Source organism: Homalodisca vitripennis, chromosome 3, assembly GCF_021130785.1.
Source record: "Homalodisca vitripennis isolate AUS2020 chromosome 3, UT_GWSS_2.1, whole genome shotgun sequence".
NCBI lineage: Eukaryota > Metazoa > Arthropoda > Insecta > Hemiptera > Cicadellidae > Homalodisca > Homalodisca vitripennis.
Genome location: NC_060209.1, coordinates 166,610,647 through 166,633,961, shown reverse-complemented (window position 1 = coordinate 166,633,961; position 23,315 = coordinate 166,610,647). Strand labels below are relative to the sequence as shown.

The 23,315-nt window shown below is 34.8% G+C and overlaps 1 protein-coding gene across 1 annotated transcript in view; it reads left to right on the top strand.

The window, feature by feature from the left end:
- Positions 1 to 23,315, top strand: part of LOC124358449 (sentrin-specific protease 6-like) — a 36,653-nt gene that overhangs the window by 5,798 nt on the left and 7,540 nt on the right. Inside the window, exons 3-9 of the mRNA XM_046810744.1 lie at positions 1,440 to 1,604; positions 8,086 to 8,259; positions 8,666 to 8,823; positions 9,363 to 9,454; positions 13,221 to 13,337; positions 18,671 to 18,904; positions 19,899 to 20,008. Of these exons, the coding sequence (XP_046666700.1) occupies positions 1,440 to 1,604; positions 8,086 to 8,259; positions 8,666 to 8,823; positions 9,363 to 9,454; positions 13,221 to 13,337; positions 18,671 to 18,904; positions 19,899 to 20,008 (1,050 nt within the window). The remainder of the gene's footprint in view (positions 1 to 1,439; positions 1,605 to 8,085; positions 8,260 to 8,665; positions 8,824 to 9,362; positions 9,455 to 13,220; positions 13,338 to 18,670; positions 18,905 to 19,898; positions 20,009 to 23,315) is intronic.

Sequence of the window (23,315 nt, the reverse complement as noted above, 5' to 3'; positions counted from 1 at the left end):
AACTCATGTACTCTCTCCCTTTAACCTTACTTTAAATGTGTTAACAGATTCTAAATGCTCCTGTTGAGAAAATTCTGCAAATATTAAAAAAGTGTAATACAATCTTTAACTTTACTTCTACATATCATATTTAAAAACATTGTACATTAACATACTCAGAAGAATGCAAAACCACATTATATAAATAACATTTTGGAGTTTGTTTGATTTTGGCCTTGGTTCATTTTCAGTATATTGATGATGTGTGTAGAAAAACATGAACCTATATATGTGAGCTTTTTATGAAATGTTATTTTACAGACTGAACATGTTATAAATGTAGAATTATCAGAGTTACCTACGCTTTTTTAGGATTCCACTACAAGTCATGGATGTAATTTATGTCTGTTTTGTTCTGTACAGAAAGATATACAATTTGGTCAACCATATTAAGAAATAAATTGATTACCTATAAAAATGTATATAATGTTCGTTGATATAAAAGAAGTAACTTTTATTTAATTTGTGGGTTTTCCAGATGTTTTAAGATTGGAATCATCAGCATATAAGCACAGTTTACCTTGTTCAGATCATCTACGTACTGTGGCATTTCTTTTATATCATATAGGAAAAGCAGAGGACCCAATATAGAACCTAGAACTTTGATTTATATATGTGCATTTCTATTAGCAAAAGTGAGCCATTGCAGTCTCATTACTGGTCACATATTACTCTTTCCATTTTCAGTGTTTTTTTTTAGCACATATCTATTAATTGAACGAGCTATTGGAGTTATTTATCAAACCATATATGCAATTTCACATTTTTTATGTGTTTTAAGTAAATTTTCATTGATAAGGGATGCAATCTGTCACCCTTATAATGTTACCCAAGCTTTAGTACCCTTACAATGTATTTTGAGTGTTTTTAAACTTCGTGATATGTGCATAGCTGTACTGTCAATACTTTTATCTAATTTTCTTTAGATTTTGTTTTTAAATTGACCGGTCAAAATGTACAAGGGAAATTTCAGTTAATTTTGTTCACAAAATATCATGTTTGGTTTTTGAATGAACAAACAAGCATGGTCAAAATAGAAAGTGCATGAAACTATTTAAGTCTAAACGTTAATGGCATGATCGCTGGATTTATGAAAAAGGAAGATTGTCTTATTGTGAATTTAAGGGAATACGTATAAAAGAAAAATCTTAAATGAGGTTTAATTTATAAAAGCCCATGACTATTACATGACGGGTTTTTAGCAACATTAACATCTATTTTTGAGTGTAGTGAACTACTTCTTGAAACCTGTGTCCAGAGCTTTGCAAGAGAGGTCTTAATAGCCTTAAAAAGTTTGCTTTTAGTCGTGTATATTGAAGCCCTGCTATGCAAACAATAATTATTAGTCCGTAAAAGTACAATGAGAGATTTTTGTACATTCTAAATATGAAATGTTTTAGGAGGTGGCGGTGATATGGAATTGGCACTAGACAATGCCAGTGCTGATGAGAAGACGTTCTTGCAGTGCCGTACAGTCAGGATAGGCTCCTACAAGGTTGTTCCCAAAGATAAGGTTCTTATTACTCCTCATGGCCTTAAAGTTACTGTACCAGTTTTAAATTCTGGTGAGTACATATTGATTAATATTTATTAATACAAGCATTATTTAATGTTTATATTCATATATAATAACTAATAAGTCTAAAATAAACATTTTCCTGACCCTGCATGGACTTCATGAGAAAGCCATTAATTGCACGTGCATTCTCATTAAAGACGAATTGAAACGTGTATGGATAAAGTAATTGTTTATGATAACAAGTTTATGTTCTTGTAACAAACACATTTGAGCTACTACTAATAATTGTTGTAACCAATAACCGTAATGTACACTGGCAACAAAAGTATATGCTAACTTAACAAGGAGATATTCATGAGTACACGTCTCCTGCTGTGTGGTGTCACCTAACTTTTTCTAAGTTCAGTACAGTACAACCCCGATAAGTCGGCCCCCGTTAATCCGGAAGTCCGGCTAACCCAGACCGATTTTCAATTAAAAAATAAAAAATCAGACAAACATTTCAATAATAAAAACGTAATATTTTTTAGTGGTATAGTATTCGTGAATCGATGTTGCATCAGTATTTGATGGGACTGTACAACAGTGAGTGTGTGACTCATGGCACACGGCGGCCGAGTGGCGGTCATTGTCTCGGATTCTCGGAAACAATGACAGACGCGTATTTCCCCAAATCCTCTCCCACGCTACTGCCACGCCTGGCCCCTCAGTACCATTCCTACCACCTCGCTCCGCTCGCTTGTGCCCGTGTTGTGTGTGTAGTGTACTGTATTGTTTGCTTCTGTTCTACAATCGTGCTTCAGATAGTGTGCTTCATTTGTGTTGTGCGTTTGTTTTTATCTACGCGATGGCAACAAAGCGTAAAAATGTTGTAGTGACAATGGAAAAGAGACTAGAGGCATTAGGTAGGATTGATAAAGGTGAATTGGAGCGTCTTATGGTGTCGGTACATCTACAGTATCGGATTGGAAAAAAATAGGACAAAAATCGAAGAATTTTGTTTCAAGATGATAACAAAAGACAGTTTGGGTAATCGGTGCAAAGCTAAGAAAGCTAAAAACGAGACTCTTGACAACACTTTATATGTTTGGTTTTGTGCGGAAAGGGAACGTGGTTTGCCAGTGTCTGGGCCTATCATTCAAGAAAAGGCAATCAAGCTAAATAAAGAGTTGCCTGATTGTGAACCAAATTTTACTGCGAGTCAAGGATGGTTGGATAGGTGAAAAAAGCGGCATGGTATTTGCCAACTATCTATCACAGGAGAAAGTCTATTTGGGAACAACAGCACTGCTGATGACTATAAAAACAAGTTTTTGGATTTTGTTAAAGAAGAAAATTTAACGGCAGATCAAATATATAACGCCGATGAGACGGGTCTGTTTTACAGAGTGTTGCCGAGCAAAACTTTGGCCTCAAAAACTGAAAAAGACTCAAAGGGATACAAAAAAAGCAAAGACCGATTGACAATAATGGCCTGTAGCAATGCTTCAGGGAAGCATAAATTTCCTCTACTCTTAATAGGAAAAGCAAAAAATCCGCGAGCACTGAAAAAACGTAAATCAGGATTCTCTACCAGTTGTCTACAAGTCTCAAAGAAGTGCATGGATGGACAGCAACACTTTTAAAAACTGGTTTTTTGATTGTTTTGTGCCAGATGTGACGAAATATTTAAAAGATTGTGGGTTGCCAATTAAAGCTGTCCTACTAATTGATAATGCTCCTTCACATCCGTCTGCAGATGTGCTGGTCAGTGGGGACATTACCGTCAAGTTTTTGCCGCCTAATGTAACAGCGCTATTACAGCCCATGGACCAGGGGGTTCTCGAGAAAATCAAGCACAATCATTGACAATGAAGGAGAACACGGTGTAGTTGAAATTCTCAAAACATTTAATGTACATGATTGCAGAATCTTGGGAATAAGTGACTAGAATCAGCTTAATTAAATCTTGGAAAAGACTGTGGAAGGGTGTATGCGACTTGCCCTAAAATATAATTCAACCAGTGGGGAACTGTAATATGGAAAATGACTCTCCAGACGATGTCCAGCCCCAAGAACTTTTGGATATGTTCCAAAGTATTGATGGCTGCTCTGAAGTCGATGAAAATGACATTGTGGTTAGGGGCAGACAGTAACGGAGGCTATGAGCCACTTACTGACGAGGAAGTGATCGCGTCGTTTTTACCTGATACTAATGAATCAGACGCTGAGGAGGCAGACGGGAACATTGAAGATCCAGTGATGAGTCATGGAGATGCAGTGACCAAACTAAACGAATTAATGATTTATTTCGAGCGGCAGGCAGAAACATCGCCGGCTGAATTGCTCATGTTGAAGAGACTGCGGGATCGCACAGCACGCAAGCGGCAGACGACATTGGCACAACCAAAGCTGACTGAGTTTTTTACCAGGAAATGAACAGTTATAAATGTACTGTAAGGATTAATAATAATTAAAAGTGCATATGTTTGATGTTTTTACAATTATAATGGAGTTTTTCTGTAAGTATACCGTATTTTATTAATTTTTACCTAATTCTCCAGCTAACCCAGATTTTCATTAACCCGGATCGGCCGCGGCCCCGATTAATCCGACTTATCGAGGTTCCACTGTAGTATTGTCTGGGTAAGTCGATTTTAATTAGAACAAGTTGTCTTGTCGTAGCTACTTTGCTTAGTCCCTATTTTTATTGCAAATTAAAATTAACAGCTCGTTGATATAAAATTTGTCTCTCGTTTGGAATTGACAGAAATAGAATCGACCATTAAATAACCAGAAGCAGTGAAATTACTTTCGAGAAATACTTTCTGTGATCAACATAACATTCTCAAGCAACTACATTGGACTGGAAAAAGTAGTTTGACACTTGTAAAATATTAACCGATAAGCTTAGTTTATTCAGCTTTAGAATATTTTTGTTATTTCTATATCAATTGTAACCTACTACTGGTATATGATTAATCACAAATTAAATTCACTGAAATCAATATAAAATAATAACTTAAAAACACAAGTAAATAAATGTGCAACAAATATAAAATATCTGTAAAAATTTTGAATTTGATCCAATAAATGATTGCGGAGGAAAGCAAAAAAATAAAAGAACCCTTAACTAAACATCATTTTAATGAGAAGTTTGATTTTTTCTTCCATGTGATTCTTTTTACAATCACACAATATTTATTTACTTTTTCTACAAGTATGGAATATGAAAATTCATTAAACTATCATCTGCAAGTCTGAGGGCCAAAAATAGAGTAAGAAACATACCGTTTTTGGATGGTCACCCTGAATATAAAATACGTATTTTGCAGAATACAAATATTGTCTTTTACTTATCATTTCTGGATGTAGATAAGCACATTATACTAATGGACTAATAGGAATGGCATAATGAGATTGAAATAAAGATAGAATAACAATGAATTGAAATGGAGCATGGATGAATCAATGCAGCATACCAAATGCCAGATTAACACGTTAGCTGCCACGTCGGGCCAAATGGACCGACGCTCTACATCTTTAAGAGATTGCACGTCGGGTAAAGTGGCCCGACAGCATAACAATGACGGTACCCGCCATTTTGATTACCTTCGTGCCTGTGCTGCACCTTGACGACTCAAACTGAAACTGATTGAACTATGAAGAGTTCTGCTACTAACAGAACGTTTGTTGTGTTTATTTTTGTTATTAGTGATATGAATGAGATTGCTACATTGGACATTTTTGTCGGGCCACATTGCCCGACGGGTATTTTTATCGGTGTTAGAATATAAAATAATAAGGTTTTAGCCTGATTATTGCTACCAGGAAGAATAAAATATATGATTTGTTATTTTACAGTAAAAAGAGATTTATTTCATAAGTTTCACAAAAAGTAAATGTAGTAAATAAAAAGTTGTATCTTATTTATTTTCATATTTTTTACTTTCCTTACTATTCAAATAATTCAATCTTATAAGTAAAGAAAAATAAGTAAATACAAAATTACCCTATAGAAAAGATGAATGAAGATATACTATTTGTGTATAATTTTGAAGCATGTTTCACACAAAAATGGTTTTTCTGGACATTCACTGCAAAACGTAGTTACTTGTGTCAAATTTTTTGCTACCTTACGTCCTTTTTCCTCTGATACATTTTTGTAGCACAACTTGCACACCTTTCTTTGTCGGCGTTTTTGTACTCCTCCACCAACAAAAGCAGATGACGTCAGGTAGTGGTGCCCTGTAGTGGTCACATTTGGAATGCGTGGCTCTTCCTGCACGTTCATCAAGGAATAGGCCAATTCCTCTCTAAACTTAGTGATAGAGACTAAGTTTTGTTTTTTTTTATTATGAGATGTAGTGTGGTTAAGAAAATTATTGTAGGCCAACCATCTATTTACCACTGCAGTTCCAAGAAGAAGTTCTTCAGCTAGTTTGTGGAACCAACGCATTGTCTTCCGTACTGCAGTGTTATATGATGACATTTGATCGGATACGTCTATCCCAACCTTCGCCTTATTGTAGTCAACGATGACTAATGGCTTCATTACATTTGGCCCTCCAACTTCTTTTGGTCAAGGACGACGTACTCCGGCCTATGGAATGTGGAAAGCATGTGTACCTCCCTTTTGTCTTTCCACTTGGTAACAACTACACCATCTTTATTTTCGGAGCAAACCATTTCACCTTTCCTAAGTTTTTGTTTTAAAAGGTTTTTTGGTAGGCCTTTACGACTTTTTCTCACCGTACCAGCAAGATGTGTTTTGTTTGACAACAAAGCATCAGCCAATTCTACTGATGTATAGTAGTTGTCCATATATAAATTGTGGCCTTTATTTAAAAAGTTTGTCATGAGTTCCAGTACCACTTTAGTCGCAACAGATCTGTCTTTTGTCACTTCTACAGTACCTTTCCCCATGTATACTTTTACTGCATAAGTATAACCCGTTTTATCACACAGCTTGAATATTTTTATCCCATACTTGTGGGCCTTTCCGGGAATATACTGCCGGAAACCTAGTCTACCACGAAACGGCACCATAGTTTCATCAATAACTAAATCTTGCTCTGCTACTTTCAAAGTGAAGAATAAATTGTTTAGTGCTAGAAGCAGAGGTTTTATTTTACCAATTCGCCCATCTCTTTTGAGGTTTTCATTACCGTTAAAATGCCAGAAACGTAAGAGTAACTGAAACCTGTTTCTACTCATTATTTTTCGGGCAACTGAGAATTTATACAAAGGATTTTTTGACCAATAATCACTGATTCTTGGAAGTCCTACTAAACCCATATATAAAAGAAGGCCAATAAATTGTTTCATTTCCCCATGATTGGTATTTTTCCAGTCTTTTAGCCTACTCTTACGACTTAGTCGCAGCTTTAAAATTACTTCATTTGCATTATGATTAGTTTCTACAACCATAAGTTCAACTACTTCATCTGTCAAGTAATGACGAAAAAAATCTATTGGTTTTCTGTTGTTCGGTAAACAAAAATTAAATTTTGTTGTCTGAGTGAACTGAAACGTTTTCTGCTTACCCTCAAACATTTCCCAGCCCAAATCATTGTCCTTGGCGTTTGTAGAAATCAAAGAAGTACCTGTGATATCTGTAACTGTTCCATTAGCATCAGTAGAATTAAGTTCCACGTTTGATTCTTGATTGTCATCAGAGTAATATTCTTAATCAGTACCAGGAATAAAGTCTAGGTCGCTATCAGTGTCATCCAGTATATCACTAACCACCATTGACTCCACACTGTCATCATCACTTATTTCTGCAAACAAATCACCTGGGGAAGACGGATTCTCAATCATACGTTCGATTTCATCCGTAAGAAGATTATCGCCACTCATTTTTACCGATCAATAGTATACACGCACACAACTATCGAAACATTACTTATAAAAAAACACAATGTAGGATTCCAGTAACAAAACACGTCAATTGGCACTCAGCTATGTGGAAAAGGCGGGTTAGAAATAAGCTGATGCAATTGCAGACAGAGAACTAAAGCGCGGGAATTATTCAGGCTGCACATCAACAAAACGGAATATCCCTGAATCAGGCGTCGGGCGTATAGGCCAGACGGCAAATGATTTATGTGATATATCGCCTTGTAAAAAGCTCTGTCGGGCCAATGTGCACGACGCTTTATAAACGTAATAAATATACATAAATCATAAAATCATGTTTATTAGTAACCAAAGAAGAGAAAAATAACAAAAGGTTACAACAATTTATCTTTTAAAAATTTGGCGCTTTAGCGCTAAAACGTATTTTTCGGGGTTGGCAGCTAACGTGTTAATTCTAGGTACATGGTTAATTATGATACTCATTATATAAATGGATATATGTAGATGAAACCCTTTCCAACAACAATCTTTACTATTCTTAACTTAGGGTCTCATGAACCTTAAGTATACAATTTTTGTTAATGAACAGTGGCCAGGTTGCAACATCATTTGAAGGTTTCTTTTAAGTACATGTTATGAAGACCATTACCATATAAACAGTGATATTTGTTTTGTTTTGATTACAGACCAGTCTGTAGAATTGAAGATTTTGTACAATGAAATAATCAAAGTGCTTATTCATTTTGGAAGACAAATGCCAGTACTGTTCTTCTACACCAGGCCTGCTGCTGCTGCCAAGATTAGAAAAGCTTTGAAAATGGATGATAAAAATGGTTTCTATTATGACAGTATGAGCTCAAGTAAGTTTTTATGCATGAATATACCTTTTGATACAACAAAAGATCAATTATCATTTTTCTAATTTTTACTTGGATATTATTACATTTATTTTAAATTCGAAGAATTCTCATTCTCTTTTTGATTAATCACTGTTGGTGTTTTGATTGTTTTTAGGGCCAGAATCAGAACCAGTAAGAAATGTTATTATTGTAATAAATACAAATAAATTAGTTAAGGGTGTATTTACAAGGACTTACTGCAAAGTAAATTAAAAATTAAATGTCATATCAAATCTTCAATTAAAACCACATATGTTTGTAATGCAGTAGACACTTTGGGATTAATGTATTAGCAATTATATTTAGAAATAATATATCATCACATCAGTTTTGTTTAGTTTTCTTACGGATAAAATGTTTCTTACAGATGAAACACATAGGAGAATCACATTCCTGCCAGACAAGATTGACGAGGATTGCAAACAAACTTTAAAAACTATTTTTAGTAATCCTGAAAATAATGTGTTTGCTGAATTATCTGGGAAAGAGGCTAATGACATTCTTGTGAAAGCTTCTCCCAAAGAGGTTAGTATGTACAAACGTCTTCCATAGCAAAAACAAACAGCAGTATTTATTATCTTGATTGTACTGGTTTATATGACTTAGTTTGTTATTTTGGGTAGTCTTTAAATGATATCATAAGGTTTATATTAAAAATTTGTTTGTATTTTCTATTATTTTGATTTATTTAAATGTAGTGCTTTAATTATGTGATTACTTTTTAGACTACATTTATTTTTGATAAACATATGATGTGAGATAACAAGTACTTTGTGTATCCAAAGACATTGCACTTTGTTGGTATGTTTAAACAACAATAATTATAATAAAATGTAAGAGGACAAGTTTTGCCACATCTTATTTGTAAAAAATGCATTTATTCTTTAGTAAGTGTGTTAAAAGTACAGTTCTTTATATCTAATAAAAAAGTTAAAACATTATAGACACTGAATCTTTAGCACCATAAATATTTCAAAGTCAACAAAATTTAAAAAATATATGAGCTTAGAACTACTCAAAAATTTGTGTATTTCATTCTTTAAATAATACATTTTTCCTTCAAGGTTCAAGCATTTATCTTAAAGAAACAACCCAACCAGCAGCAGCAACAACAGCAGCAGCAGCCCCAACCCTTTAATGGACAAAATATTCAAACGTAAGTTATCAAATCAAGTATTAAAATTCCCTCGCATTTTAATTCTTATTATTTGAAACACATCAGAAAAGTTGTATCCTTTAAAATGTATTTATGGTACATTAATGTTATTTCAATGTTTTCAGTTTGTGTCATGAAATATTTGATTTCATATAAGGTAAAAAATACTTAAATTTAAGATGAAGATAAAATATTAAAGGGTGAGAATAAACTATGCATACTATTTGTATAGTTTTAACACAATCACTGCGGCAAAAAGCATAATTAGGGTTACTAGATGCTGAACAATTTTTATGTAGAAAAAACTTACCTTGTACGGTGGAAAGGCAAGATTAAAGGTTTAACCCTTTCAGGGCCAGGACCAAATATGAGAAGCTGCAAAATTTTTTCACATCTCATATCCCCTTGTGACTAGTCAAAAGTGCCAGGCTAAAATTGGCGATTTTGCAGTATCTTAGATTAAAATTTATAATTTTTCATAAAAATTAGAGAATGACCTGAAAGTTGCACCAAATTACTTGTATAGATATATACTATCAACAAAAAAATATGTAGATGTAGTTTTAAGTAATTTAAAATTTAGAAAAATAATGTTTTAATAGATTACATAAAATATTTTTTTTTTTTTTGCAAATAACTATAAAAGGAAAAATAATTTTACTGTTGGAAGCTATTTTATTATATTGTACATTTAGAAAGGAACAACCATACACAATTTTGTGTTATTTCTCTCATAAATAAATGTTTTATGACACATTTTGTATAAATACGCATAACTGTACTTCGCAACATTTTATAAGTGTTAAAGCAACTGACTTTTACATTGCAAGAAACTTAAAATAAATATTCACATTATGGCTGTACCGGTAAACAGATGATTGTAGGATTCATAAGCATTTTCAATACAGTTAAAAAACACTATTTACCAAGAAATATTTACACAATTTTATTTTAAATTTATTTACACTTTTTCTATTTACAAATGTGCTATTTATAATTTCACTCCCATGAGATCGCAAATTGTCAGTCATTGTAACTACTACACACAATAGCTAAGCACGTAACAACTAACACTACTAATATTTACAACCACAAAATAAAATAATGAAGAAGAATCCAGCATACAATAGTACAATTACACTAAAGCATAAAGAATTAACAACAAAAGATCGAGTCAGCTGATAATGTCACGTGACAATTACGAAATAAAAATCCATAGACCTCCAAAATGAAAATGATATTCATATTAATTATCTACAAATATACCAGGGAATTAAAAAACATTAAACTTTAATCATTTGACGTCGTATTTATTTAAGAAAACTACGAATATCAAGGAGACTATATATTGCCGCCTGGCGCTTTTCAGACGCAATCTATGGCGGCAATATATTGCCGTCTGGCCCGGAAAGGGTTAAATGACGTTTCCGGTTGAGTTTCTTGGAACTGTGACGTCACAAGTTTCGGTCCCTACTGGGGTCGGGCGCATATTGTGCTGGTCCCATAGTGTCGAAAGCTGTTGTTACGAGTGCTCTGCTGCTGATATCACTTACTTGTTTCATTGAAAGTCCAGGATGATTGTCCAAATGATATTTCCGTTTGTTTTTCTTTGACCATTGACGTTACAAGCTCGGCCCCAATTTTGGCCTGCCGCAAATTATAGCCTTATCACAATTCTTATTAGTTATAAATATTATATACACCACCTCCACCTATCCAGTCTTTTACTGCAGAGTCATGGTAAGATTCAAAGCACTGACCCATGCACAGGCCAGGCTTTTCAGGGCATGTTACACAATGGAAAGCAATTTTCACATTTGGTTTGCCATTTTTCGTGCACTGCCTGCACTTGTTTCTTTTGGTACGGCTGCCTCTTGGCCTTGAATTTTGTCTAACTTGTCTCTTTTCTCATTCTTCTTTGACCTGGAGTTTCAACATTTACAGTAAGGGGAGCGGTAAAAGTCCTTTGATCACTTCCAATAAAAAATTATGTAGCGTCATTTTTTGGTTGTGCATGTTATGCAGTTGATGTGCATTCATCAAAATCATTTGTATTGTATGTACAAAGATTTTTTTTATACCACCTGATGGTTTTTCTTTCAAATGGGTGGTATGCCATCAACTGATCGGCACGATCAACACCACTCATATGAGCATTGTATTTTACTATTGGAAGGAGTTTAGGCTTAGTACGACCTCTTTTGTCCACAAAATCCACCATTTCATTTTCGTGTTCAGTTGAGATGTATAATACTGACCTTTTGTCTTTCCATTTCCCAATCATTACACTATTTGCACAGCGTGCAATTGTCTCACCCTGCTTCAGGGATTGATTGGTTACTTCTTGGGGTGTAAATTTTCGACCAATACGTAATGTCCCGTGCAATATGTTTTTACAGCTAATAAATTTCGAAGCAAGGGTGTAGCTGTTATAAAAATTGTCCATATACACTGAATGACCTTGCTCCAAATAATCCTTCAAAAGGTGTAGGACAACCTTCTCCGTATGCCCTAAACCACCTACGGTAGTATATGATTTGCCCGTGTACGTGAGGAATCTCAGAATAAATCCCTGATGCTCTGTCAAAGTGTACAATTTGACACCAAACTTGTGCCTTTTGCTCTTGATGTACTGATGGAAGTGTAATCTTCCTCTCCACAGTACCATAGCCTCATAGAGAGATAACTCTTTTTGAGGGTAATAAACACTTCTTATTTTGTCGTTGAAGTAACCTACAACAAACTGAATTTTTTCTATGAAATTTGCAGTACCGGGGTCAAGAGCATTGTCGTTTGTTTTGCAAAAATGCAAACAACGCAAAATGGACAAGAACCTGTCCCTCGACATAAAATTACTAAAACGCTTGAAATTGAATAAATAATCTGTTTTCCAATAGTCTTGGATTCAATTCATTTTTATTGTGCCTGTGTGCAATAAAACGCCTAAAAATGTCTTCAGCTCGGGTACAGTGATGTCTTTCCACGCATTGATTCTTGATTTCGGTTTCAAGGTTGATTTACTGTATACACAATTAAATGCATAAGCATTTGTAAATTTGAAAATATTTTCTAGGAAAACATTGTCAAGTAGGAGTGTGAAAAAATCTATTGGGGAACCAACCCCCGGGACTGATACTAACAAAGATTCGGTTCTGACGAATTCAATAGGTCTCATACCTGTTGTTGTAATACTCCAAGTTGAAACCTCAATAACAGTAGCCTCGTCGTCACTTTCAGAACAAGCAGATGAATTGTCTGAGGAAGAGTCGTCAACAACTCTTTGTATGAAATCCACAGAAACATCACTGTCGTAGTTTTGTTCATTGCTGGTGTGAAAGTTAGTCTGACCAGAGGTACCTGGCACTGCAGGATCCATTTTTATAAAAAAAAAACACTCAAATACTGTAGAGAAAGAATTACACAGTTGATATACACAAAAATAACACACTAAACACTCAAAGATTACAACGGGCTCCTATTGAAAAAGAACTGTAATGTGTAAACGCGAACGAAACCGATCACAATAAAGCGTTGGTCATAACCTAAAATACGACAGAGATCCAACGGTCTACAACGAATAACTGAATCACACTGAGGCTTTATGTGTAGAGCGGCAAGGCGGCCCCTTCTGAAAACGTCCGTACTGCGCGCGCAGGTCTGCCATCCTGTAGTGAGGCCGGCCGCACTGAATGGGTTATGCTAATCTTTTATGCAAATGAGTCTTACTTTGTCAATTTATTTGAGTAATCTATAAATATTGTTGCAGTATTATGGTTTACCCTCCTCCACCAGAAAAAGGTGGAATTCCTATCAACACTGAAGATTATGCCTGCCTCGGAGAAGATCAGTTCCTAAATGATGTCATTATTGACTTTTATCTCAAGTGAGTGATCAAGTTGTTAAATTCTATCTCAAGTTAGTTAGCTAGTTCTTAAGTTCTTTGACACGTTCCCTGCTGTGACTACTAATTGGCATCTGGTGCATAGGGTTTTCGTGCATAACGGGACACATATTAGTGTGCTTTATGGAAAGTTGTTTTATGATTTAACATGTAAACAAATTTATAGTCTTTGGTGGGGTCCACATTTCAGTTTTGTTATAGATTTTTATATACTGTAGTTCTAAAACTTTTAATGTAATAGGAAAGATTTATAAAATTTAAATTTTTATATATTGACATATTTTATGTATAAAATGTTTCAAAAATGTAAAAAAAAAAAAAAAAAAAAAAAAAACATTCACATGGAAATACTTGAGCGCGTCAGACATTCATAATGTATATGCGCTATGTCTTTCTGATAACCGAGCGATATTAATTTGACGAGTAATTAGTGGACGGTGGCCATAAAAAGGGATAGAAAAAAAGAAGAAAAGCAGTTATTCGAGCGTGTCAGATATTCAGAGGGAATGTTAAGTAAACTCAAAAAAGTATCCTATTTAAGTGACTGACGATTTGGACGTGATCGAAAGTCATGACAGATTTGTGAAAATGTAAAAAAAAAAAATCGTTAGATTATTGAAATCTACACTGTTTTACATGTACTTAATTTACCTTGTATTTATCTGACGCGTACGAGTTTTTCTGAGGATCGATTTTTTTACTAGTCTGACGGTCTGCCCTCAACGCAGACCCCTATATTAAAGGTTCATATGTGCTAGGGGTACATTACAGGGTATGACATTTCTCCCCATATAAGTTTCTGACGCGCTCTAGTAACGCGAAAAATCCCCGCTTGGGTTCCCCTAATATTAGGTTTTGTTACTTTAACACGTTCGCTACCAGGCGGCGCATATTTGCGCCCCCCGGGTCACCGTAACAGACCAACGTTACAAAATGTGGTTGTTCTTCACAGACAGAGAATAATTGGTGTGAGACTAACCACAGACCAAGTATAAAATATTGTTGAATTGAGCTATAATTCAACAAAATAACCTAAAATGTACGTCTGTACTGTTCTTATTTGATATATTGCTGATTTGCGTAATTTTTACGGCGGCGCATATGTGGGACGCTCGGTCTATAGCATCATAATCTTAGCATAGACCAAGCGTCCCATATATGGGCCACTATTTATTTGCTCAGTTACTGTAGGTTTTAGGGTAAGTTTCAATCAAACACGCATATCTTATTATGAGAGTATTTTAATTCATGGTACAAAAGCTCAAACAACAGAGTCATAAATACAAGTTCATTGAATGTATTATTATACATATCTTATTAGGCTATAGGCCTTCAAGAATTTTAATTTTAGAAATTAAAAAAGTAGAATATAAGAAAATAAAGTTTATTTTATTTCATTGTACAAAAAAACAAATGGGATTCTTTTTACTCTACAAGACATAATACTTACTTACTGCCGTGGCTCCTGGTACCCAAGGTGGTACTTTGCCTCGCCAACACACTGCCTCCAGATCTCTCTATCCATTGCCTCTTCTTCCCAGTTTTCTTACGTCTCTTCTGATCTGGTCTCGCCATCTCAACTTGGGCCTTCCTGGTGGTCTTCTGCCCTCCGGATTGTTTACAAGGACGTTCTTGACTAAGGAGTTGTCCTCCTTCCTTAGTAAATGGCCAGCCCATCTCATTCTCCTACTTCTCACCTCGGCCACTATGTCTGGGTCCATATATAGTTGCCTCAACTCCACATTATGCTTTATCCTCCACTCTCCATCTTCAAGGGTTGGCCCATAGATTTTTCTCAATAATTTGTTCTCAAATACTATCAAACGTTTTTCTGTTTTTTTACTTAACACCCAGTTTTCTGAGCCATATAACAAAACTGGTCTTATAATGGTTTTATATATACGGAGTTTGGTCTTGTGTGATAGTAGTCGAGAGCTTAATAGCTTGTGGCATGCTGATAAACTTCTGTGTGCCGCATTTATCCTTTGTTGTATTTCCATGTCTTCTTCATTATTATTCGTCAGCATTACTCCCAAATAAGTGAAGTTGTTTACTTTTTCAAATTTGTGCCCTTCTATTTCTATATTATTCTCATTGTTTATTTGGGTTGTTCTCCCACACTCCATTATTTTGGTTTTCTCTTCATTTATGCTTAAACCAACTGTTTGTGTATGGTTTAGGAGTTTTGCGACCAGCACTTCCAGCTCTTCTTTACTCTTCGCTATTAAAACGGACATAATACACGACTATTAACCCATATGTCATAACTATTTTACAAAATAAGTGAACATTTATATAAGTTATTAAATTTACACTTATATTCAGAATGTTCCACGTTACATTATATTTAAGTGCTCACATATTCATAGTCTAATTATTGTGCCACTGGTTATAACAAGTTGGCATGCATAGGCCAAACGGTTTGTTATTAGTGTCTCTGCAGATGGAGCAGGTATAAAATGTTTGCTTCCTCTTCTGGTTTCTCTCTCTGCAAACATGGCATCTCAGACGCTTTTCCAGCTTCACGGGAGTATGGGCAGACTGTGAAGAGTGGCTGGAGTGAGGATTCCTTGGCATGGGCTCTATCTGAATGTAATTTCTTATTACGATGTCCCTGAACTTCAGGTAGGTTGTTTTGGTGGCAAGCCTTGAGAAAATGTAGACACCATTCCACAGGGAGACGTCTAGCAGGTGGAAAAAAATTTTGACGTACCATTGCAGAGACTTTCTGGGAGTGGAATAATACGAGACCATTTGGTCACTGCGATCGATCCCACTCATGCCTTTATTGAAACGGACAACCATGCTGGGCTTCATTGTTTGTTCCCCTCTTTTGTTTGTTACCAACTCCATCTCAGGGCCATTCGATGTTGAAATAGTTAACACATTTCTTTTGTCACGCCACTTCATAACTGTAACATGTCCCTTTTGGCGACTGATAGACTCCCCTTTTCTCAACTTTGTTAGAACCACAACCTCCGGATTACCAGCTCTAGTTGACCTCAAAGTACCACTCATGTTGGTCTTGTTGTTCATGAGATACTCCGCTAACTCGATGCTATTGTAAAAGTTTTCAAGAAAAAGTATGTGGCCTTTGCAAATGTGGTCCTTCATTAACTTTTTGACCACTTCAAAGGAGTGGCCTTTATCTGTGTCCATCAGAGTCCCCTTTCCTTGATAAATTATAATATTTATAATGTATCCTTCTGATGTAGTCAGCTTGTAAAGTTTTATCCCATATTTTGTTGGGTGGTTCGGAAGTCACCTTTAAGCCGTTGGTCCCCAGGTTAAGTGTTAGAGAGGGCTTCTTAGCCCTAACTTCGCCTGGTAAAATAAGACATTCTTTACTTTTTTACTTTTACTTTTGTTGCTTTATTTTTTATATACTGCCGAAACGACAGTCTTCCTCTAAAGAGGACCATAGCTTCATCCAATGAAAGCGACTTACCAGGGCTGTAAACTCTAGCACAGTTTGCTAAGATATGGTTTACTACGTTTGCAATTTTATGCATTCTGTTGTTTGTGTTGTCGGTGTCTGGATCATAAAACCGTAAGCATCTTAAAATGCACTCAAAACGATTACGGGACATTGTCCGCCCAAAAGTAGGATGTTCGTATAGGCTATCTTTGGACCAATAGTGCTTTATTGACGGTAAGTTTACATTACCCATCAACATGCACAAACCCAAAAACTTTTTAAGTTCTTCTATATTGACATCCTCCCAAACGTTCAATGATACATGTTTAGGAAGAGGATTTCCTCGAATGATTGATGCTCTCTTATTTGTCCAAGTGACTATTTTTTTCTAGGAGTTGTCAAAAATAGCACCAAAATGTTCAACGGGATCTGTTGTTTGTAAGTGTATTTCTTTTTTACCTGAAAACTCGTGAACTAGTGGAACATTGTTTGTGTTGGTCCAACAAGCAACTGAACTAACGTAGGCATTGTGGACTTCATTTGTTACGAACTGCACGTTAGAGTCATCTGCCAAACTATTTTGAGACTGTTCAATTTCATCAGTGACAATGTTGGAGTTATTTACAATTTCATTAGCCTCAATGTCAAACAATTCATTTTGTTCTACTACACTACTATCATCACTACTATTAGAGCTCGGAACGTACTCACTCTGTCCATCCGATGAAAACAAAGAACTTGAGTCAGATTCACAGTCACTATTACTCAGCTCACGATCTATTTCACTGTCAGTACACACAAGCTTACGTTTCTTATTTCGTTCCATTTTGTTCTACAATAGTTTCTAAACACTAACAAAACATAACCTCAAACGTAGTTCAGAAGAAAGAAGCCCGTGGTGTGAGGTTTACAACAAGAACAGTGTAAGCGGCAATGAACAAGTTTACCAACTGTGCGGAACGTAATTTTTAAGATATCCAGAGACCAAGCATCCCACATGTGAGCCAGACATCCCCATAGACCAATACAAAAGTATCAAGCCTCTAAAATAGACCAGTGATTTTTCATGGCAATAATAGTGGCATGCAAACAGCGGCGCAAATATGGGACGTCAGTCTATTTGAGGTGCCCCGAGCGGCGCATATTTGGGACGCCGGTGCACAGGAAGAAACCGTGCGGCTCATATTTGAGCCGTCTGGTCTGTGGGTATACGACTTTTCTTAACATGGTGGTAGCGAACGTGTTAAAGTAGTTTTTATGTATGACGAGCAGCTTAAATCGTAACAAAGGTAAACAAGTTAAATTGGTCAAGAATTATAGGATGGGGTTGGCATCAAAAATTCTGATCCCCGTTTAATTCATCTGATTCCCACATGTGGGATAGGTGTGCAATACACAGGACACTGCAACTTTTCCTTGAGTGATCCGTAATAATAATAACCCAATAACTATCCAAGATCGCCACTCTTTGACAAACTGAGTAATTGTGATGGTGACAAGCCAATGTTACTCTGAGACAGAGTCAGTCTTAACCCATTGAGGTAGTAGTTGTACGAGCCTCTGCAGGCCTGGTAGCAGCAATTAATTGAGGTGAAAATGTAAGGGTTTAGTTATATTGTTATAGTTTTTTTTTATGATAGAGCAATGAAATTTGAAAAATCGATTTGTTATGTCAGCATACTCATTTGTTTTTGGGTACCATTTTAAAACCAATTATAAATATTTTTAACGTAGTCTTAATAAAAAGTAATTCTGATTTGTGCTCTTAATTTTACATTTATTTTTCTTGTTAAATATTATATATTTTCTAAAATTATTGTATGCATTTGACAAACTAGTATAAACATGGTTTTTATTATTGCATTGTTATTGTATTTTTGTTTTCACTTAAAACTAGATATGTGGTAGAGAAGACACTGTCACCTGAAGATCGTGCCAGGACACACGTGTTCAGTTCATTCTTCTACAAACGACTGACAACCAAACCACCTCCCAAACGGAAGTCAATGAATCCTGTTGAGAATGATCCTACGGCCAGCCCTGCAGCCAAACGCCACTCTAGAGTTAAAAGCTGGACTAAAAATGTCAATTTATTTACCAAAGACTTTATTGTGATACCTATTAATGAAAAGTGAGTATCCCATTTTATGAAAACGATTAATTTAACCTCTTGGTTTCTATGTAAAATCTCCATTGTGTTTTAATGGTACAAGTAAAATAACCACACACACACGTTTTTAATCATATAATTTTCTCAGTGGTTTATTTGTTTTGCTTTCTTTTACTCTTGAAATGGTATTAGTTTTTATTATGTTTTTACAGAATTTGTATATTTAAAATGGTCTCTTTAAAAATGTAAGAAATAACATTAATCTAAAGAAAATCTCTGACTTATGTCTACCAGTTACCAGAAACATTAGCCTAAACTCCTCAACACTATAAAATTTAAACAAGTATAAAAGAATTCTGTACTACCATCTTTACTTATCGAAGAAATTCAAGGAATATGTATAATGTATATTATTTGTTACTGGTTTTCATACAAGAGAGGTTTTTATAATGATGTCTGTAATTAATTAGGTAACAATGTAGTACTAGTAATCAGTTTTTGGCCTTAGGGCTTGGCGGCATGTAACCAGATACACACAATTAATCTGGAACAGAGCTTTCTGCCAATGTTACTGCTTTAGTAGAGTTTTGATAATCACTGTATATGATCTATACTAACTACCTGGCAGCTGACTTTGATATCCACCAGTTAGTTTCACTTGGATATAACATAAGTTACCTATCCTAGATACTTGAATTATATTACCTGAACTGTTTTCATTTATCAAATTCTGCCCGTGTAATTTAAATGCTTCAGAGAATTTCAGACATTATAAATTATGCATTTTTCATGCTGTATTCTTTTTTCGTGTGTGAAGGGACAGTAAACTGGGTAAGCTGTGAATAGAAAGAAGGAATATGAGGAATTGAATATTTTCTAAATGTTACATTGTTACCTATATCCTGAAGGATAAGTATTGGAACTTTGATATTGTTTATCCCAAATAAACAGTTCCTGACCAACTTTGATTTTAATTGTAAATTCATGGTACCTTAATTTTACTCATGTTTTTCAGTTCCCATTGGTTCCTAGCTATAATCTGCTTTCCTGGTCTGACGGGTCCAGTAAGGTTTAGTGATAACACTCCCATTGACTTACCTGGCAGGAAGAAAAAGAAACCTAATGGTATGTATTGATATTTTACTTTCCATAATATTTAATGTGATTTTCGACCGAGTAAACAATGTTCCTGCATATGACCTCCATTAGCATTACATTAATAAATATTAAATTTGTTTGTTTACTTTATCCTTATGTTTTACAAAATTTAATTTAAAGTTTTTGGTTTGTTCCAAAATCATGATTGGTAATATAGAAAAATCCAAATCTACAGCGGAGCATTTATATTTTTGTAAAAACAAATTAAAAAGTGTAAAATTTAAAGCAGTAACTCAGATTATTAAAATCTGAACTGCTGAGTGAAACATCTTGACTAATGGTGCAGTACACATGATAATGAAAACAAAACATTATGATTATAAAACAACATATAGCCCTGTAATGCAACATAAAAATGATCTGTTTAGGTAATTTTTTACAGTCCTATTTCTTTAATATCAAAACCTTTCTAATTTGACTGTATTATTAAGATGTAATAATAAAAAACAACCAATATTGGATGTATTTTCAATAGTTTAAAACATTAGACTAAGATTTGCAATTAACTAAATTTGCCACAGAGAAGTAACCAAAAATTACCATTTTTCTTTTACACAATCACAAGATACTAATATTCTAACATTGATTTAATTGGACAATACATTTAACTCAGATAATGTTATAAAGCAAATGTGGGTAAAAATATCCAAATATGTACAAAAATTAGATGCAAATGAGATGATGTGAAAGATTGAACCAACTTTAATACCAGCATGCCATCAATTGCTTACTACTTTTTAATCTATATCAAGGGCTTTATTCAGGCCAAACTCTACTAAATAAATTTAAACATAATACAGTGTGTTTATAAATAAATATTGGGGTTTTACCACTTTGTGTAGTTTTTAAAATATATAACTCAAAATTATAATTCTTACATCAAAAAAGCAGCTCAAACAGTTTTGTTTGTTGCCACCTGTGCACATGGGGACGCAATGCTTCCTCCGCATGCGTTAGAAAATTCTTGTAGAAAATAATGGCGACTCGTGAACAGAACACGACAGCAGCAGACGATGACCGAATCTGTAGTAACTGTGAAATGTGCGTTCCGTATAAAGTTCGGTTGTGATCCTCAAAGTGATAACATCCATAGATGGTGCATTAGTTTGAAGGTACTGGACTGCCTTTGCAAAGGGAAGAGAATGGGACAACCAACGGTTAGTGAAGAAAGTGTTGACCGAGTGAGAGAGGCTTACGCATAGCCCAGAATTCAGAAGGCTAGTTGTCAAATAACAATTCCAGTAACGACTGTTTGGAAAGTTGTACCAAAACACTTACAACTACGTCCTTATCATTTGCAGTTGTTACAGGCTCTAAAGCCTGCAGACTATGGTTTACATGCCAATTTTGAAAACAAAACGTTTTCTGGATCATATCGTTTTTAGTGATGAATCAACCTCAGTGGACATGTGAAGACACAATTTGTGTATCTGAGGCTCAGAAAACCCTGACAAGATGGTACAATTGTTGTGAGTTTCCCCTAAATTGAATGTTTCGTGTTCCCTATCTAGACGAAAAGTTTATCGGCCTTTCTTTTTTGGAAAAGGAACTGTAACTAGTATTTCTTATTTTGATGGCTATTTCCGGAATTGGAAGAAGATGAACTACAGAACTTCGTTTGGCAACAAGATTGTGCACCGCCTCACTGGTAACTCAATACGCGATTGGTTGAATGTCACTGAACCCGATCACTGGATTGGCCACAAGAGGTCTAATGACAGAGCTTACTTCACCCGACCTGACGCCTTGTGATTTCTAATTTTGGGGATTCATAAAGGATTGTGTGTATGTACCTTCACTACCAGCTGACCTACTCAACTTAAGGAACAGGATTGAAGCAGCTGTTGCAACAATCACGCTAGACACATTGATCAAAGTTTGGGAAGAACTGGGCTGTCATCTTGATGTGTGACATGTGACGAATGGAGCTCACATTGATCACTAGTAAGCTTTTATGTATAATTATTGGAATATTGCTCTTTAATTTCTGTGTTAATTATTTTAAGTTTTATATTATAAATACCACAAAATGATAAAACTCCTATATTCATTTATAAACACACAGTATATCAATGAAGTACATTATGTATGGTACAAAACTAATTAAACTCAGTAATTTTAAATCACATGTTAGCCCAATAAAAACACACTAGTGTGGAAGAAATTTATGTAAAAATCTTTTTTTAATAGGCATAAGTATGAATTTAAAAAAAAGTACAGTGCAAAATTTACCCAAACGAAAATCAAATATTTAGCTCTAACTTACATCTGACATAAAGATAAGTAAAGGTATTTTGGTGTCATTCTGAATATATTTCTTACGTATACTTTCTGTCTTACCACTAATGCAACTTATAATATACAAAATTGTTAGAAATAAGAGTTCTTTGTAATGATTTTTTGTATATGTTTTTATAATGTTTTATATTCTATAACAAATGTTTTGTAAACATCATATGTTGTATGGGTTTTGCTAAGGAGATAGTCCATTACTATGTATAAAAGTGTACATGAATGTATTATAAGAGCTAAACCAATTTCTCTGTTTTGTGCTGTCAGTTGCCACCATATGGTGGTTTTTGAGAACCTATCACAACATAATCTACTAATATACCATCAGTAATATCATTCTTGTTTACTATATATTTCTGTATTGTGCTGCTACCAAGGAGTATTATACAATATGCCAATTATCATTTCGTTTTACTTAACCCTTTGACTAGTAATTCCGCAATGCATTCGGAACCACTCTATGTGCTGCCTGCAGTAATCCCATTAGCTGTGCGGGAAGCGCTATGACACTAAACAGTCTTCATAATAATGTTTCGTAATCTCTTGCTTGAATACGAATGCGATCTAGCAGAATAAATAAGAAACCGTTTCAAGTAGTTTTTGTCATTCCTACTAGATCGCAGTTGTTCTTTTATTTATTTATTTAAGACCCAATTGACAATATTCAATTCATATGACGGTATTCAAACAGATGTTCCAAGTAATCAGCTGATTCTATTTCTGTGTGTGTAGTGAAAACAAGTTGTAACCTCACTTTTACTTTACTGGTTGCCTTGATTGCGAGCAATGGTGCCAGGACATGATGTGCCGGGATTGCGCCGTTCCGCTTTGTGTGTCCAACTTTTCGCGCCTTTCATATTATCAAAGATTACGTTTATGAGAAAATGCTGAATATTTTACTTTATTCTCATATTTTGTAAATATATGTAATAACTTTTGTGCATAGTTAAATTAATTTCTGTATAAATACAAAAAAAACTTC